The 20485-nt window shown below is 39.1% G+C and overlaps 1 protein-coding gene across 1 annotated transcript in view; it reads right to left on the reverse strand.

Annotated features, from left to right (window-relative positions):
• The window catches only part of SNX1 (sorting nexin 1), a 36254-nt gene that overhangs the window by 10630 nt on the left and 5139 nt on the right, over nucleotides 1-20485 (reverse strand). Inside the window, exons 2-6 of the mRNA XM_036842331.1 lie at nucleotides 10253-10364; nucleotides 6475-6602; nucleotides 5859-5925; nucleotides 2023-2066; nucleotides 158-299 (exon numbers count right to left, since the gene is read on the reverse strand). Of these exons, the coding sequence (XP_036698226.1) occupies nucleotides 158-299; nucleotides 2023-2066; nucleotides 5859-5925; nucleotides 6475-6602; nucleotides 10253-10364 (493 nt within the window). The remainder of the gene's footprint in view (nucleotides 1-157; nucleotides 300-2022; nucleotides 2067-5858; nucleotides 5926-6474; nucleotides 6603-10252; nucleotides 10365-20485) is intronic.

Genomic DNA, 20485 nt, shown 5'->3' on the forward strand with positions numbered 1-20485 from the left:
AACCACTGTGCCACCAGGGAAGTCCCAGAAATACTTCTTTTCTAACTGCAAGAGTCTACACTGTTATTAAAAGTAGTCTCATATACTAAGTAGAAAGTATATTGCAGAAAGAATGCAAAGGAAAGAATCTAAGTAGAATTAAAGACTACAGGCTTACCTATTAGGCTCTTCTCCGGGGGAGGAGGGACGATAAAGCCATTCTGGGAGTGTTTCTCTGAAAGCTTCTCATAAAGACCCAGAAAGTCACTAAATCTTCTTTTCACTGCAAACTGTTTACTTCTGAACATTGGTAAGCTCGTCTTGGGGACAGAAAAAATACAAGGCGATCTCATTTTAAATAGGGTATGAATGAGTATCTTGAAAGTCATCCAGCTGACATCAAGGGACTCTTCTTCCCAGATCCCTGTCCTTTAGCCACTTGGTAAATAACTTTCTCTGAGATTCTTACTCTTGTTTGTTTGTTTGTTTTTTGAGCTATAATCCCCTCTGGCTGTCTGGGAATCTATGGAGCCCTTCTCAGAATAATGATTTTAAGTGCATAAAATAACATACATTGGATTACAAAGGCAACTAATTAAGTTCAAATGCGGTTTTATTTGCAGGTTAAGGGCTCTTGCTCTAAGGAAAGAGATGTTGCAATCTAGTTTAAAGCTAGAATTCTATGGTCATCTATTAACCCAGTCATCCTGCACTGACTTATTAAGGGTATTACCTGCTGGAATTAAAGCAGCCAAACGGAAGAAAAGACAGAGTAACCAATGCCCCTAAGGGGGAGGATCAGACAAAATGTCTACACTGTAGACACTTTAACCTCTAAAGTGTCACAGGATCTAGAACACAGGGGCAGGTCAACAAGTAGTAGAGAGATAATATAAAGAAAACTTCTAGTAAAAAAGACTAGGCCTACATCATATTGAGAGATCATTTAATACTCACCAGACAGGCAAAATTTAAGGAGGTGGGGCCTTGCCAACTGCTGGCAGAGAAGTGTGTCAATGGGAACTTTTACATATTGCTGATGGAAGTATAAACTGATACAAGGACTTTAAAAAGCAGTTTGTATTCCTTTTCTTCAACATTTGCATTACCTATGACCCAGGGGAACTATTCCTGAGTATATACCCAAAAGAAACTCTTCTTATGTGTACACCAGGAGACATGTGCAAGTATGTTCACAGCTCATAATTACAAAAACTGGAAACATGCCAAATATTCACAACAGGAACATGAATGTATTATGCTATAATCACAAAATGGACTAATTAACTACAGCTACACACAACATGGATGGGTCTGAGGAACAATGGTAGTAAAGAAAGCACTATTTTCAGCATGATACCATTTTAATGAAACTCAAAAAAAAAAAGCAAAACAGTACATTGTTTAGAGATACATATGGGAAGACTTTTAAATAAAGGAAATGAGAGACAACTCAGGAGAGTGGTCGCCTCTAAGGTGTGAGGCAGGGGATAGGAGAGGGAGAAACACGCAGGTAGATTCAATGGTACTCATCTTAAGACTGGTGGTAGGTTCGGGGCTTCATTTTTTATGCTTCATAACCTGCATACAACAACGTGTAAGTTTTGTATGCATTAATATTATATAAAAAAGGAAGACCAGACCCGAGGGGCAAAAGGTTAGGGAAAGCATTAAAAGAAGTTCCACATAGGAAACCTCAGAAGAACTGATGATTTTTAAACAGGTGATACAGTTTGCGGTGATCCGCCAAACTAGCTCTAAGCCACATAGCTCTTAAGAGGGATGGTACTATATCAGATACACCACATGTCTTAATAAAACTTACAAAGTTTCACACTGAAGTGTTAGCTCTCTGGAAGAAAAGTGGAAAGGCTCAGATGAGATTACCAAGGGGATGCAGACTTGTTCCATCTTGAGTAAACTTGAAGGAAGATGTTGACAAAGAAACTAAAGAAATACCCAGAAATAATCTGAATGATGACCTTTTGGGTATGAGCACCCAAGTCTATTAAGGTGGTCATCAGCAGGGTCACTTGGACTCACCTGTGTTGTAACTTTGTAGGCCACATAGGCATTCATACCGTCCCCTGTGGGGAGAACAAGAAAGCAGGAGAGGATTATTCTGTAAACCAAAGCAGAACTAATCTTGCTAACATTTAACCAGGAATCATAAGCCAGCCACAGGAGCTGTGTACAAGAAGGGATATCTGTTTCATCTCTAAGCTTTATATACTATCCTATAATCCAGTTCCTACTTTGTCTCAGGGCCTCTGTGGCGCATATCATGCCCCCATGGATGCTGGCTGGGCCCCAGTTTAAGTCAGACAAGAGAGTCAGCCTCCTGTTCCAAAGCCAGGCTCTATTTATACCCTCCACAAAGCAGCACTGGATACTGACAATCCATCGCTTGTTACCATGCCAATATTTGGGCTAGTTACACACATCTGTCTAAATCCAAACAATTCTCTTGCTGTATAAAGCAGGAGGAGGAGAAGGAAGCAAATGATGTAAAAGGAAACAAGAAGTTCTACCCTAAGCTAGCTCTGGGCTCCATTTGCTCTTTCAGAAGTACTGCGCCGGTCCCTCCACTGGTGCTGGGGGACACTGACCCCTCTCATCTAGCATGTTCACCCAGAGCAAAGGGCCTGGCAGGAAGACACTTCGACTGCCTGATGTCACACAAATCTCTCTTTCCTGGAGGAATTATTTTTCTGAAAAAGGCTTTGACTGTTAAATAATTTGGGATTCAAGCAATTGTTTTTCTCTGTGGTAGTGTCCTGACCTCAACCACTTGGGGACATAAAGGCACCATTGACTCCCTGAGCAGTGAAAAGACACACATTGGACTCGAGACAGACATAACTCCAGTGCTGGGCTCTGGCACGTTAGGCTGGTTTCATTCCCTTCCTCCCCACCCCCTGATTCTTCCCCACACCAACCAGGAAAACGTAGGTCAACAATTACTAGCTGCCAAAGCCTCTGAACTGGTCCTGGGGTAAGGGCCCAGGGTAGGAACGTGCAGTTCTAGACCCGCAGGGTCACGTATTACAACTTGGGTTCACTGAGATGGCTGGGAATAACTGCTTTTATAAATTACACAGAGAAGTTGGAGACTGTACAGGAAGAGAGGGCTTGCTTTCTCCATCTATCCAAGTCCTACCAAAAGAGCAATGTGACACAGACCTACTAGAGAATGGACATGAGAATATGGGGAGGGGGAAGGGTAAGCTGTGACAAAGTGAGAGAGTGGCATGGACACATATACACTACCAAATGTAAAATAGATAGCTAGTGGGAAGCAGCCGCATAGCACAGGGAGATCAGCTCGGTGCTCTGTGACCACCTAGAGGGGTGGGATAGGGAGGGTGGGAGGGAGGGAGACGCAAGAGGGAAGAGATATGGGAACATATGTATATATATAACTGATTCACTTTGTTATAAAGCAGAAACTAACACACCATTGTAAAGCAATTATACTGCAATAAAGATGTTAAAAAACAAACAAAAAAAACCAGAAACTATAAGTTAAGTTTTAGAAATTACTTTATATTGATTACCACTGTTACTTCTCTTCTAAACCACTTAAACTATATTGCCTAATACTACTAAGGATGCTTACCACTGATAAAAGGAGAAAAATCTAAATTTACTTTATAAACTTTCAAATTTTCATTCACAGTTGCATAGTCATGGTCAAATGTCCAAAAGGTCAATTCCATAATTTAGTGCCTGCAATTAGGAATGACTAAGTGCAAACATACATAAAAACACAGTAGCGAAGTAGGATCTTCAGACACTCTGCCTGCTTATCAGCTGTTTTTATTGAGGCAATGTGTAAGAAAAGAGACATACTTTCATGTCCAGAGCTTATTAAGATATGGAAATGTCCCAGAAATGCAGCAGTTTTAAATTTGTTAATTTCCTAAATAATTTCAGGAAGTTGAAAATGACATATGCAAATTACCAAGGCTCTAAAAAGCAATATCCTGGTAGTGAGATTCTAATTTATTTAGATGTGTGTGGGAATGAGAAGCTCATGTTGAGTAAACAGCCCACACAAACAGAAGGTGCTGTTATAAAGATCAATATGAATCTTGAAGCATGAAAATGCTTTAAGTAGCTGGTTTCTTGGCATCGACATGACTAAGAATCTACTATGGTGCAAGGGGATGAAGGTTTATCACCAAAAGTGATTTGTGTTTAAATAAATCTGATCCACGGGATGTTTAAATTACTGTTACGCGTTGAAATGTGTCCCCCTAAAAAAGATATGTTGAAAATCCTAACCCATGGTACCTCAGAATGTGACCTGATTTGAAAACAGGGTCTTTATAGAAGAAATCAAGTGAAAATGGGGTCAGTAGGGTGGGCCTTAATTCAATATGACTGGTGTCTACATAAAAAAGGGACCTTTGGACAGAGACAGACACACATAAAGGGAAGATGATGTGAAGACACCAGGGAGAATGCCATGCGACAATGAAGGCAGAGATTGGAGTGATTCATCTATAAGTCAAGGAATGCCTGAGGCTCCAAATGCTAGAGGAGAGGCACGGAACAGTCCTGCTCTAGTGCCTTCAGAGGAAACATGGCCTCACCAACACCATGACTTAAGACTTCTGGCCTTCAGAACTCTGAGAGAATAAATTTCTGTTGTTTTAAGCCACCCGTTTGTGGTACTTTGTTACAGAAGTCCTAGGAAACTAACACACTCCCTCCCTTCTCCTGGTACAAACATCATGACTTTTAAATGTTAAAACAATTAGTTTTATTTACTTATAATTTATTTTATTCTACCAAGGATTTAAAGGAGCTAATAACTAGCCTAAAATCAATGTGCATATAGAATATTCATAAATATTAGAGAGGCAAGAGAGAATCCTAAACATGTGATCCAAAGTTCTGGTCCAGGTTCTACCACAGGCCATACATTATGACCTGACAGGAAAGCTACATTTCATTTATTGGTTCTCAATTTCCTCTACTGGTGGATGAGGGAATTGTATAAGATGCTCATAAACATCCTACCAGTGCACCAGTCTGGGAAAAGTAAAACTCTACAGTTTAACGATAAACCATTTTGGCATAAAGTCTAATTAGATTTTAAAAATCCTTGTTCCTAGTTCAGAATAGACAAAGGATTGGAAATCACATTTTTCCTCTTAACCATACAAATATCACCCCTACTTAATAGGAGGAAAAAGCTCTGTGCAGCCTCTTCTCTTAGGGACTATACCTGGAACAAGGAAAGTCGAGGCCTGTTGCTCTCCGCTCACTAAAAGGTCTCACAAGCTTGGGACACAGGAAGGCTATCCTAAAAATCCACATTCTGGTCAAAGTTAAGTATTGTGCTTTTTGAAAATCTAATTTCAATTTGATCAAAATTCAACCTGGGTTCTTTAATCTTTACCTATGAAAGAGAGATGCAGATTTCCCCACTTTATTAGAATATCAAGAGTACATAGTAAAAAGATATGTAATAAGAAATCCAAATTTCTTGAGGGAAAAATAAATCCAGCATCCCAAGATTTTAAAACATGTGTTTTTAGGGTGCTTAAATGGAATTTATGATCTCAAGAGGGAATAAAATGGTGTCAACAACTCTGTGGGAGAAGCCAATTTTGGGTTTTTAAAAAGGGATTCGAATAATATTTGATTTTCTGATTTTTCTTTCTTAAGCCAGAAAAGGCCTAAATAAGTACTGGTAACTACTGTTTCTGGCCTTGGAAGCATAGCAAGGGGCATAGTTTCATAGGAAAGATAATGATGAAGTACTTCACACTAGCTAGTTCAGCTCTGGAGGTAACCATTAAGAAATTAGCTAACTGTGCTTTCCACAGCCATATCCTAACATCACAGGGAGTCCCAAGTACACTTACCTATCTTCTCAGGATCAGTTATACCAACTGTCAAGTCAAATTGGTCTTCCTGTTCTTCTTCCTCTAGCTTTTAAAGAGAAGACAAATCGTGAGATACCCCAAAAAAGGCTCTATTAATTTTACTCTGCATTAACATTACATCAATATAATAACATATATTAGATATAGATATATCCTTCTACACATCAATGTTCAGCTCTGTCCATTCCCAACAATCCTGATGAAGCAACTTCCACTACTTTAAGCTGGAGCTTGCGCGAAGGTCTTTGTTACATCTATTCTCTTAAAACATTATTTTGATCATAACGAATAATTACTAGGTTTTGGAAGACTTGCCTCTGTCAGGCTAAGGAGGGAATGAGGAGACACTATACTCTTGAATATGGGAGCTTCGGACACTAAATATCATTAATGACCATTGAAAGCCTCTGTGCCATCTTCTGGGTAACAGATACTCTGCCCAGGAAAGAGTCCTTTATTGGATTTTGGCTGTCCATTAACCATGAGTCTTCTTCAAGAGTCATAAATGTTATCTCAAGGTTCAAACTCAACTGAACTTCAGACTGGCAGCACAGTCCTAAACATCCAAAAGAAGACGAACAGCACAAATTCTCACCTCCTCATAGCTTGGCTGGGCCTTAGAAGAATTTGTGGCCTCCTGCGGAGGAAGAGAAATGAGTGTTTTGGCTGGCACCTTCTTCTGATTATTTTGTGTGCTGTCCAGGGATAGCTCCACTGTGGCATCTAAAAATAGTTGATATTTTATAATGAAAGAAGAGTCAGAAAAACTGTAAGCTAGAAAAAATGGACCTAAGATACAAATGCAGTAACACTGGGGAAAAAGTACTGTTTGCCACATCTGAGGATGACACTGTTGTTTTATCAGTTTAAGAATGTTCACAATTACAGTTTTCGATCATCTTGCAAAGATTAAGTTATGTTTAATATACGCTGTCCAAGGGGGATAAAAAGATATTGCAATATCTGAAAATCTTTCTAATCAAAAGTTAAAAAAAAAAGTGCTAAAGAGCTGTCTTTGTCTAGGAAAATCTCAGTTGAACAGAACAACTCATTCCCTAAGTGTTCTAGGGAGGGGACTTTTAAAAGAGCATTATGTACCATTTTTAGGCATTAAAATTTCTTAGGCAAATAATAAGAATGCACTCTCAACTTGGAGCAATGGAGCTAGAAGTTCAAAACATAATTAACTGAGATTTTTTTTTCTTTTTAATAAAGAAAAATATAAATATCCATTAGGGTTTGGCCTGATCAGTAAGTATTCAATTCTAGCCTTAGGGAATTCAAAGAGAACTGTTTCTTTTTCTTTTCTAGACTTTCATTTGGAGCTAAAATGAAACCAGAGAGAGGGGTCTATAAGGCATAACCAGGTCCTAGATCAATGTTATTATCATTAAAAGTTAATCATGTCTATAAACAAGGTTGCCAGACTGTCAGAATCCTATCAGGATTCTTTTCCTCATCAGGAAGAGAGAGGTGGTAATATAATCCAGCCCTACTGTAGGAGTACAAACCACACAAAAAGTATGCATAATGAACATGCTAGGGTGATAGGATTCTTTGAAGCAAGCAACCAGCTAAAGTATGTTTAAGATATTCATATCATGCAGGCACCACATAAATAATTAAGTTATCCGATCCAGTAAATGTGATTGAAAACAAAACAGGAATTTAGCTAACTGTTTAGCTAAACAGGAATTTAGCTAAACATTTAAAACCTTTGGCTTATTAGAGTGCTACTAAAAGCCTTTTGAAGAGCTGTGCAGTTTTTATTGAGAGTCCTGTGACAAATGTGACAAAACTTACATCAAAAATGCTTTTTTCTTTGTACTCTTGATAAGAGTAATGGAAGAGCCACTGGACTCCATCACAGAGATTCTGACCATCACTAAACTAATCATGTAGAAAGTATCAGAACATTTAAATGTCCACAGTCAATAACTGAAATATCTGAGAAACTACTCGAGTTCTAAACTAAATGTACCACTGTAGGCATTCCTTTCTATAGATATCTTATGTTCCTTTCTTAGTAATGAGGCAGGCATTGGCTGCTTATGAAAACAGTTGGGGAACGAAGTAAATCAGAACCTTCATCAGCAATAAATATGTCCCTAATAAAGATCTTCTACATGTTCATACGTAAAACCCAACCATGGGCGTAACTCAGTCACACCAAGATTTCAGGTCTTCTTAAAGGGCAAATCATATAAATGTTAAGTTCCCAAAGATAGAAAAAGCTTCTTTGCAGTCTGCCATATAACTAGATGATTCATTATTTGCATTTCTCCTCCAGAAATTTTACCCAAAATGTAAACATTAGCAGAATGAACAGTGGGCACTTAAGTTTCACAGAGGAAAGGAATTGGAAAATATTTGAAATCTTTATATTCCTTCTTCTAACCTCTTCTTCCCTTGTCATGTCTTAATTTTGCACTGAGTTCAAATGTGAGAGTCCTCCCAAGATCTTCCCTTCCCAAGTCCACCCTCTCATCTCTTCCCTTCCTTATCATTCTCTCCTTTGAGGGTCTCATTCACATGGCAGTTTCAATTACCATCTCTAGGAAGCTGATCCCCACATTTAAAATTTAAAATATCTAAAACCCAAACTCACTCTCCCCACCCTCCAACTCAAAGCTAGTTTCTTCTGTAGTATGTAGTTCTCAAAATGGTACCACTTTCTTCCTAATCCTTGGGCTTGAAACTTTTGACTGTCTTCTATCCTTATTTTTGGACACCTGTTATATCCAATCACCAACACCAGATTTTGTTGATTTCAGTTTTTGAAAAGTTTTCACCTTTCTTTTCCTATTTCCATTACCTGATTTTTGGTCTTTACCATTTCATTCTTGAACTAATTGTGATTGCCTTCTGACATCTCCAGTCTTTGTCCACTGCAATCCGTTTTATATAATAATTCTACCAGGTCAGTCTTTCCTCACTTTGCCCATATCACTTTCCTTACTCAGAAATACCAACGGCTCTTAATTGGCACTAGGATGAAAATTCAAATTCTAATTATTACTGATATCTAAAATCCTCCTAAACAACATTTCCAGACTTATCTTCCATGGCATCTCTAAGAAGCCCCTGTTTTGGCCCACTGAGTTTACTGACTGTCCCTCAAACACACCATATACTTCCTGCCTAACCATCTGCACCCTTTCTCTTTTTCCTACATAAATCCTGCTTCTTCCAAGAAGTCTTACAAGATCACTCTAGAGCAGAGCTTATCCATGAGGGCACTACTGACATTTTGGGCTGGATAATTCTTTTTGGTGAGGGGCTGTCTGTGTACTGTGGGGTGTTTAGCAGCATCCATGGCCTCTACTCAGTAGATACCGGCAGCACTGCCAGGTGTGACACACAAAAATGTCTCCAACCATTGCCAAATGTCTTTGAATGTCTTTGGGGGTGGTGCGGGGGAAGGACCACCTTTTGTTGAGTACAGAGCAGTCCCTCTCAACAAAAAATTATTGGGCCTAAAATGTTAATAGTGCCAAGACTGACAAACTCTGTTCTATACTAGTGTTTTTCAAACAGCAGGTTGTTGTTCACTGGGGAATTGTGACAGTGATTCAGTGTGTTACAAACAGCATTTTAAAAAAAGAGAAACAATAGAAAATTTCAGATTGTATGCAGGGTAGTAAGGGCAAGTCACTTAATAAAACTTTTAGTTTTATACAAGTACATAAATATTTTGCATTATGACACAAAATGTATTTCTTACTATGAGTCTTGGTCATAAAAGTCTAAAACCACTGCTTTAGTCTCACCTCAGACCCCTCTGAGCTCCTGTGACCTAATATTTCTATCAGTCCTCTGGCCACATTTATATTATTGTTTAACAATTTGTCTAACTCACATTCTTTTATTTATTTATTTATTTATTTATTTATTATTTTTATTTTTGGCTGTGTTGGGTCTTCGTTTCTGTGCGTGGGCTTTCTCAAGTTGTGGCAAGTGGGGGCCACTCTTCATCGCGGTGTGCGGGCCTCTCACTGTCATGGCCTCTCTTGCTGCGGAGCACAAGCTCCAGACGCGCAGGCTCAGTAGTTGTGGCTCACGGGCCTAGTTGCTCCGCGGCATGTGGGATCTTCCCAAACCAGGGCTCGAACCTGTGTCCCTGCATTGGCAGGCAGATTCTCAACCACTGCGCCACCAGGGAAGCCCTAACTCACATTCTTAAATAACTGTATATTTATGTCTTACTCCCTAAACCTGTAAGAATCGTGATGGCAGGTACTGCCTTTTATTATGTTTTGGAATCCTCCACAATAGTATCTTACGTAGAGTTGTGTTTCTCATATACATATAGCTTTTTACTTTAACTCAGCAACTTAGAAGATTCCTAGCTTAAGTTTTGAGTCCGTACTTGCCTGCAAAGAGATCCTGTGGCTCTTGGTCTTGTTCCTCATGGATCCCATTTTCTTTGGAGCCACTGTTGATGGGAAGAAGGGAAGCAATTCTCTTTGGAGACTGTGGCTTACTCTGAAAACAAAGAAATACTCTGAATACTCTGAATAAAATTGTACCATTAAAAACAAACCTAGAGGACTTCCCTGGCAGCCCAGTGGTTAAGACCCTGCACTTCCACTGCAGGGGACACGGGTTCGATCCCTGGTTAGGGAACTAAGATCCCCCATGCTGCTCCACACGGCCAAAAAAAATCACCAAAAAACAAACCAACCTAGAAAGTGACTTTGATGCACCCCTCAGTTGCTCCCCCAGGTGTTTAGGGGAAGACAGGATCACTAGTCAGCCAGTTTAATAAGCAGCAAATCATTATTAGTGATGTAAGTGTGGCCTGAGTGATCATGGAGCTAAAATAAACTCACCCATTTTAGGGTTAATTTCTAACACTATAACCCTGCTGAAATGCCCTACCCCAAAGCACATGATGCCAACATGGGTATGTGTATACAAAGATAATTTTCAAAAGAACCTGTCCAAATGCATTTCTCCTCAGTTAATGACCTTTATTCTTTCAAATGCTGACAGGGCACATTCTTGTGTCCAGGACACCACACTGGAGACCATAATTCAAGCTCTGATCCTGACTTATTTTGTGGCCTTGGCTGAACCATTCACTGAAGCCCAGTTGTGTGGATATTACCGACCCTCCTGATGGGCAAAGGAAGGTATGACACTTTAATGTTGTTTGTAAATATAACTTATCTTTTCATCCTTAACTTATAGAGACACAATTTTCAACCAGACTCGTGTCAGGCTAGCAGAAGAAAAAACAGCCATGCTTAGCCTATGGGCACATGGTGAAAATACAGTCAGTCCATGGCCTTTATCAAAAGAGCTCAGTGATCCTCCGCAAGCAAGGGTGGGGTGAGGCCCCAGACCGGTACCAGAGTGAACAAAGCTGAATTGTGTAGAAAACGAACAGAAAGCTGAGAATCTGGCTTCAAAAGCCATGGTGTCATATTAAAGGGTTTTGAAGTCAGACCCCAAGGCCAAATCAGTTAAAAGACCTGACTTAAGGAATCTTTTATGAAACATTTCCTTAACAAATCTGAGGGTGTTTGCTCTTTGGAAACAGGCCCTTTCTGACCCAACAGAACAAAGTGAAATGACAGATTTATTGGGTACTTTGAATCTGTCATGCAAACAGCTCCATCCAAGTACTGGTGCCACCCTCAGGGAAAGAAACTGTTACCAATATGTAGATTTATACTAGCAAACAACGAAATTTTCTATGCTAATAAAATTTAATGAGCTGCCCCCAAAAAAAAACAAAAATATAATGAGCTTTTAGTTGTATATGCTTAAATGTTACCAATTCTGTTAGAGACAGTGATCCTGTCTTCTAGTTGCTTCCACAATCTTAAAAAACAACCAAAAAAAAAAAAACCACTGCCGAGACACAGACGACAAATAATAGGGCAAAACCAAACCCTACACTTCCCTTTTGCCTCTTAAATTGCCAACTACTTTCTTACATACACACGTCCATCCTATACATGCTCTTGTGCTCTTGTACAGTATAGGGGATCTCATAAAAAGCCATCTGATGTCTTTTAATTCAGTTCCCACTAATATCAGTCGCCTCTAGATGGAGATCTAAGAGAGATTAAAACTCAGATACATTAAGAATATATGTATATAAATGTAATTTACTAGTAGCTCACCAGAGAGACTAAAGCAACAGGAAAAGAACAGGTTAGAATTTACCCATTTTTAACAACACCGGGAAGAACCCATTCTTGTGATACGAAGATGAATAAAGCCACTTTTCCATTTCTGTTTTATCACCTAAACTTGGAAGTTTAAAGATTAAGAAAATTTTCTGGAGCAATGCTAGAATAGCAGTCTGTCTGGGAGAAAATATTTGCAAACGATGAGACCGACAAGGGCTTAATTTCCAAAATATACAAACAGTTCATACAACTCAATAACAAAAAACCAAACAACCCAATCAAAGAATGGGCAGAAGACCTAAATAAACATTTCTCCAAAGAAGACATACAGATGATCAACAGGCACACGAAAAGATGCTCAACATCGCTAATTATTAGAGAAATGCAAGTCAAAACTACCATGAGGTATTGCCTCACACAGGTCAGAAGGGCCGTCATTAAAAAGCCTACAAATAACAAATGCTGTAGAGGCTGTGGAGAAAAGGGAACCCTCTTACACTGTTGGTGGGAATGTAAACTGGTGCAGCCACTATGGAAAACAGTATTGAGGTTCATTAAAAAACTGAAAGTAGAGTTGCCATATGATCCAGCAATCCCACTCCTGGGCATATACCCAGAGAAAACTCTAATTCGAAAAGATACACACACCCCAATGTTCACAGCAGCACTATTTACAATAGCCAAGACATGGAAGCAACCTAAATGTCCACTGATAGATGAATGGATAAAGCAGATGCGGTATATATATACAATGAATACTAAGCCATATTGCATGGACCTAGAGATTATCATACTAAGTGAAGCTAGACATAAAAAGACAAATATAATATCACTTATATGTGGAATCTAAAATATGATACAAATGAACTTATTTACAAAACAGAAACAGATTCACAGACACAGAAAACAAACTTAAGGTTACCAAAGGAGAAAGGGGATGGGGAAGGGATAAATTAGGAGTTTGGGATTAGCAGATACAAACTACTATATAAAATAGATAAACAACAAGGTCCTACTATATAGCACAGGGAACTATATTCAATATCTTGTAATAAACCATAATGGAAAAGAACATGAAAAAGAATATATACACATATATAACCAAACACACACACACACACACACATATAACTGAATCAAGTTGCTATACATGAGAAACGAACACAACATTGTAAATCAACTATACTTCAATCAAAAAAAAAAAAGAATAGCAGTCTGTCTTTCCCTATACTAATCAGAAAAGACAGACCCAGATGGATGGGATACTGTGGTGACAACTAGAGCACAACTACTTGTCATTCTTCCTCTACCAGATCCCCTTCAAGCCCAAACCATACGTTGCTTGACTAGAACTGTGATGAAAACAAAAGCTTGTGCACCCTTAGTAAGCTAGGTAACAACTACCTTTGAGAATAGAAAACTGCTCCTCAAATATACTCTGGGACTCCATTCCAAAAACCACTCAAGGCTGAGTTCTAGGAAAGCTGAACATAGTTAGACTGATTACTGTATTTACTATTCTAATTTTTCCTCAGTAGTTCTTTTATAAAATTAATCTATGTACATAAAACTTTGTATTCTGTTTTTGCCCCCTTTGCCATCTGAGCAGGTTTTTCATGTCATTAAGGTTGTACAAAAATCCCACTTTTAGTGACTTAACTCTCTATCATATGGGTATACTACAACATAGTCATTTCCCTAATGATGGGCATTTAGACAGTTTCCAGGTTTTTATTTTTATCATCACAAAAAATATGGTGATGTCTATCCCTATATATAAGTCTACATCTGATTATTTCCTTGGGATAGATTCTTAAGCAGAATTAGTCAACGAAATTTTCAAAGGCTCTACTAAGCTCCCTTCCAGAAAGATCACAATTTGCATCCACCCCCAGGTCCCCACCCCACACTCCCATAGCAACATTCAGCATTCTCTCTCTCTCTAAAAAATCTTTGTAGGTTAACTAGTTATAAGTTGTCTTGTTCCCACATGTTTACTGGCCATCTGAATCCCTGTGATGTGTTTTGATGTCCTTTGCCCATTTTTCTATGCTAAGTTAGCATTACTTAGATGTACACTTCTCTTACATAAGTATTTTAACTCTCTCTCTGGCATATTGTATAGTACCCACGCCCCCAATTTTATCTCTTTTCTCTTTGTTTTATTTTTGATCTTAGCAAATTTATTTTCAATTGACTGATTTGGATTGGCACTGGCCTATTTCTTTAGGCTGAAGAATACCCAGCACACAGTTGTCCTTTGAGGCATATTCTCAAGTTTTACTTAAAATCAAATGCAAGAGAAGCTGAGCAGAACTATTTTTAAGGATAAGAAGAAATGAACCCCTGTTCATGGTATCCAACATTTATACAGGACTGTTAATAGAAAACAAGTCTTTCATGAGACTAGAGTTTATAATAATAGCTTACTTCTCATCAAAATAAATAGCCACCTGGCATTAAAACATGACATATTTCATATGCCATGCCCAAGGTTAAAAGACTAATTTTCATCAATATTAAAGAATGATTTATATTAAAAAGCTAATTTTGAAGCAACAGTTTAAATTTTAGGAAGGACTCATTTTTGGGGGCAGAGGCACACTGATTACAGAGTGACAAAATCAATACTAAAAATAAGGCTTGCTTTATAATCCATATTTTAAAAATCTCTTAATAGTAAGTCACAAAACTCTGAAGGGGGCTAAATTTCTAGGCAATAGATAAAACTATTTTCTGTGATGAAATTTTTTAAATTTATTTTTTATTGAAGTATAGTTAATGTACAATATTGTATAAGTTATAGGTGTACAGAACAGTGATTAACAATTTTTAAAGGTTATACTCCATTTATAGTTATTATAAAATATTGGCTATATTCCCTGTGTTATACAATATATCCTTGTAATTTATTTTATACATAGTACTTTGTACCTCTTAATTCCCTATCCCTATATTACCCCTCTCCCTTCCCTCTCCCTACTGGTAACCACTAGTTTGTTCTCTATATCTGTGAGTCTGCTTCTTTTTTTGTTATATTCACTAGTTTGCTGTATTTTTCAGATTCCACATATAAGTGATATCATACAGTATTTGTCTTTCATCTTTCTCTGTCTGACATATTTCACTTAGTATAATACCCTCCAAGTCCATTCCTATTGTTGCAAATGACAAAATTTCATTTTTTTTATGACTGAGTAGTATTCCATTGTGTGTGTGTGTGTGTGTGTGTGTGTGTGTGTGTGTGTGTGTGTGTGTGTGTATTTTTTTTTTCACCACATCTTAATCCCTTCATCTGCTGATGGACACTTAGGGTGTTTGCATATCTTGGCAATGGTAAATAATGCTGCTACGAACATTGGGGTGCATTATCTTTTCAAATTAGTGTTTTATGGGTATACACCCAGGTAGAATTGCTGGGTCATATGGTAGTTCCATTTTTAGTTTCTTAAGAAACTTCCATACTGTTTTACAATTCATATATATTTTGTGTTGCAATTCATGGTCGTTATTATCATTACTTAAGCTCAAATCATTCCATCTTTGGCCAGTGGGAACCTCTTCAAGTTGGCTCTGAGTATTTTTGACGTGACCCTGTAGTCTTTGACAGCTTCCTTGTTACCTGTAATGACAAGATTGTCCAGGCTCTTTTTGTACGTTTCCTACCTCACACCTGAAATCAGCCTGTTCTACGAGAACAAGAAGCCCTGGTTTCTTGAAGTAGTATTTCAAGACCACGATCTGAGCACTAGGGGTATTCAGAGGTACCTGGGTTCATCAGTGTTTCTAGAGCTTTTCAGTAGATAGATACAGACACACACATTTGTTTTCTAAATGTTTCATGTGTTCATACTGACATTTTCCATTCAAATATCCAGACTACAAATCTCAAGTCTCCTTTCTTTCATATAAGAATTCTGATTCTCAAGAACACAGCGGATGATAGGATTAGACTGTCTCATAAGTATTCACTTGATTTATCCCACATTACAGTCTCAGGATAACAATGCTGATACTATCTCCAACTACTATGATTACTGAAAAGAGTTAAACATTTTTTTGCAAATGTTATCCCCATTCCCTTTCCTTTTTAAAAAATATAGTTGTTTTATATCTGTAGTGTCAGAGCGTACGACCATGACATATGATGCTCTCTCCTTCTTATTCCTCCTTAAGTCTGAATTCTATAGGCAACTGCATCTTCAGTGCTCACCACCGGTCCATATGTCGATGTGTCTTCAATCATTTTGGCTGTCTAAGGAAGGGCTCAGAGGAACAGTATTCTCTGGGTTCTTGTGCTTCTGTTTATAATTACAAGAGCACTCAGACAGCCTAATCCTAATTCTCAGAGAGTCACTAGAAAGATATGCCAGCAAGACAGCAATTGTGTTAAGAGCAAACAGGTATTCCTTGCCAATTACTGGCTTCAAACCATGAGGCTCAGGCTACTAATGACATTTTCTTAGCTCAGGGAAGGACAGATGTGGGCTTCCTGTCCCCCAGAGCTGACACAGCCATTCAGTACTGAAAAGTACTGCTGTGATTCTGGGTATCTTCCGTTTAGGTTAACCAGTTGTGATTCTTCCTCATGTTGCTCAATTGCTCTTTGCTCCAGACAGAATCTTTGCATTATGTTCAAGGGACCTCAGAAGGGTAGTACAATTGAAATTCTCAACTGCATTTAGAGGATGAATCCAAATAAAAAGCTCAAGTAACAGTGCTTCTGGAAAACTGGGTACATACTCATTTTCCGATGGGAAATTAGGATAATTTAGTTAAGGCAAGATGGAGCTACGGAATTGTGGGACAAGGAAAGGACAATTAGGAATAAGTCAACCCCAGAAGTTATACCCAGATGATAAAACGGCAGTCACGAAGTCTTTAAAAATTACCCTGGTAGGGCTTCCCTGGTGGCGCAGTGGTTAAGAATCTGCCTGCCAATGCAGGGGACACGAGTTTGAGCCCTGGTCTGGGAAGATCTCACATGCCGTGGAGCAACTAAGCCCGCGTGCCACAACTACTGAAGCCTGCGCGCCTAGAGCCCGTGCTCCACAACAAGAGAAGCCACCGCAATGAGAAGCCCACGCACCGCAACGGAGTAGCCCCTGCTCGCCGCAACTAGAGAAAGCCCGCGCACAGCAACAAAGACCCAACGCAGCCAAAAAAAAAAAAAAGAAAATAAAATTCACACTGGAAGGCCCTGGCATGAAATACTGCTCCTTTTGCCACCTTTACTTCTGGGGAGAAATGAGCTAAGTGGGGCAGTGTATTAGTTTTCTATCATGGCTGTGACAAATTATCACAAATTTAACAGATTAAACAATGGAAATTTATTAACTTATAGTTCTGTAGAAGTCAATACAGGTCTCACTGAGCTAAAATCGAGGTATCATCAGGGCTGCACTCCTTTCTGGAGGTTCTAGGGGAAAATCTGTTTCCTTGCTCTTTCTAGCTTCTAGAAGCTGCCTACATTCCTTGGCTCATGGCCCACTTCCTCCATCTTCAAAGCCAACAATGTTACATCTCTCTGTGCCTTTCTTCTGAAGGTAGTGACTCTCTGTCTCTTCCATTTTTAAAGGATCCTTGCGGTTACACTGGGCCTACTCAGATCATCCAGGATAATTTCCCTACTTTAAGGTCAGCTGATTAGCAACCTTAATCCCAACTTCAAGTTTACCCTTCGCTGTGTAACCTGAGACCTTCACAGGTTCCGGGAATAGGAGTGGATATGCTGGAGGGGAAGTCATTCTGCCTACCGCAGGCAGGGACTCCTCTCCCACACCATGTTTCAAAAACGGCACAGATGCACTAAAAGTTTCTGTGCTTAGGAGAATGGACATTAAGTGTCCACTGGATTTGGTACATCTTACTCTACAAACTGGGTGAATATCTAACTAACCCAAATGATTTCACAATATTACCCCCTCTCATAACTTAAGGAGTTAAAGTAGGGATTCTTATGTGGGGTCCATGAACCACAGAATTGAGAATTGGGCTTATGAATTTAAATGGGAATAAAATTACAATTTACTTTTCACTAACCTCTAACTGAAATTCAGCATTTTCTTCAATTATAAAGACAGGCAACAAACCATGAGTAGCAGCAGTACCTGAGACATAGCTAATAAAAATTAGATATTTTTATTTGATATTACAGTTATTACAGACCTTAAAATATCATTTATGCTCATCTCAATTTAAAAATCACGGTAGTTATTAGACCTATCCCTAGATATTATTTAAAGCATTTTTTTAAAAAGCATATAACATAAAATTGTTTTAATGTTTTGATAATTACATTTCAGAAATTGGTTTCCTTTTTAATATTATGTATTTTATACATTTAAGAATATTATTCTGAGAATGGGTCCACAGACTTCCCTGGACTGCTAATGGGTCCATGACACAAAAAAGGTAGAGAACCTCTGAGCTAGTTCCTCTAGGACTAATGAAAATGGAAAAGGGGGAGCTAGAAGGGTGGGGAAAATGAGCCTGAAACTGACCACTGAGCTAGTAAAGGAAAACCATGAGCAAGTGCAGTAGAGACCTCAAAGTGAAAGGTCATCCATGATCTACCAAAATTTAGCTACAGACATTCTACTGAATCCTCTGGTGTAACTTCCATACCAAATTTTTGGGGTCTCAAACTAATATAACTTGGAAGGGCCTGGAACTGAAGAAGGATCAGAGTACTAATGGTGCATTAGCTTCTAAATTGAAAAAGCAAAACAAACCCAGTTCAAATCTGCTCTGAAAGCAAAATGAAGCCCCAGCTGTCCATCTGACTAAGCAAAAGAATAAGCCAGACGAAGTTGAGCAACAGGCTTTTCCTGGAGATGAGATACTTATGGCTACTTGCTCTAGTAACTATCAACTACTCATGATTTATTTATGACAGCAGTTATTGAAGAGTGCTGAGAAGATCTGAGGACCGAGGGAGAGAAATTAGAGTGTTCTTTTTCCTCTGCCTTCTCCCAGCCAAACGAATCGCAAGTGGCCAAGTCATCAGAGTTACCCTGACATCTGAGTAAGTAAAGGGGCAGCAACTCCCTACAGAACCTAGAGGTCGGATCACAACCTTAGTTGCTTCTCTCATAAGCCCCAAACTCTAATTTTATTTCATTTTTATTTATTTATTATTTTGGCTGCGTTGGGTCTTCGTTGCTGCGTGCGGGTTTTCTCTAGTTGCGGTGAGCGGGGGCTACTCTTCATTGCGGTGCATGGGCTCTAGGCAAGCGGGTTTCAGTAGTTGTGGCGCGTGGGCTCAATAGTTGTGGCTTGAGGGCTCTAAAGCACAGGCTCAGTAGTTGTGGCGCACGGGCTTAGTTGCGCCGCAGCACGTGGGATCTTCCCAGACCAGGGCTCGAACCCGTGTCCCCTGCATTGGCAGGCAGATTCTTAACCACTGTGCCACAGGGAAGCCCCCCCAACTCTTTTTTTTTTTTTAATTTATTTTTTTTTATTTATGGCTGTGTTGGGTCTTCGTTTCTGTGCGAGGGCTTTTTGCTCTAGTTGCGGCAAGCGGGGGCCACTCTTCATTGCGGTGCGCGGGCCTCTCACTATCGTGGCCTCTCTTGTTGCGGAGCACAGGCTCCAGACGTGCAGGCTCAGTAATTGTGGCTCACGGGCCTAGCTGCTATGCGGCATGTGGGATCTTCCCAGACCAGGGCTTGAACCCGTGTCCCTGCACTGGCAGGCAGATTCTCAACCACTGCGCCACCAGGGAAGCCCCCCCAACTCTTATTTTAAATACATTTTAAGTTGGGTTCTTATGAGTCATCTTTTTTTTTTTTTAAATCAACTTTTCACTTTTTTTTTTTTAACGTGATGATCCGTTTGTATGTATGTATGTATGTATGTATGTATGTATGTATGTATGTATGTATGTATGTATGTATGTATTTATTTATTTATTTATTTATTTATTTATTTATTTATTTATTTATTTATTTATTTATTTATTTATTTATTTATTTATTTATTTATTTATTTATTTATTTATTTATTTATTTATTTATTTATTTATTGCTGTGTTGGGTCTTCGTTTCTGTGCGTGGGCTTTCTCCAGTTACGGCAAGTGGGGGCCACTCTTCATCGCGGCGCGCGGGCCTCTCACTATCGCGGCCTCTCTTGTTGTGAACACAAGCTCCAGACGCGCAGGCTTAGTAACTGCGGCTCACGGGCCTAGTTGCTCCGTGGCATGTGGGATCTTCCCGGACCAGGGCTCGAACCCGTGTCCCCTGCATCGGCAGGCAGACTCTCAACCACTGCGCCACCAGGGAAGCCCCTTATTAGTCATCTTTAAAAGTCTTCTCTCATGCCCCTTTCTCCAAAAGTGTTTTGTAACTACTTTTGTTAGCTCCTCCTTCATAACCTTGAAAGCTAGGTTAACTGCTAGTAAAAGTCTATGATCAAGAAACCAATGAGTCTATGTACTTCAGGAAAATCTAAACTTATTAGAAG

This window comes from Balaenoptera musculus, chromosome 2 (genome assembly GCF_009873245.2).
Source record: "Balaenoptera musculus isolate JJ_BM4_2016_0621 chromosome 2, mBalMus1.pri.v3, whole genome shotgun sequence".
NCBI classification, from domain to species: domain Eukaryota; kingdom Metazoa; phylum Chordata; class Mammalia; order Artiodactyla; family Balaenopteridae; genus Balaenoptera; species Balaenoptera musculus.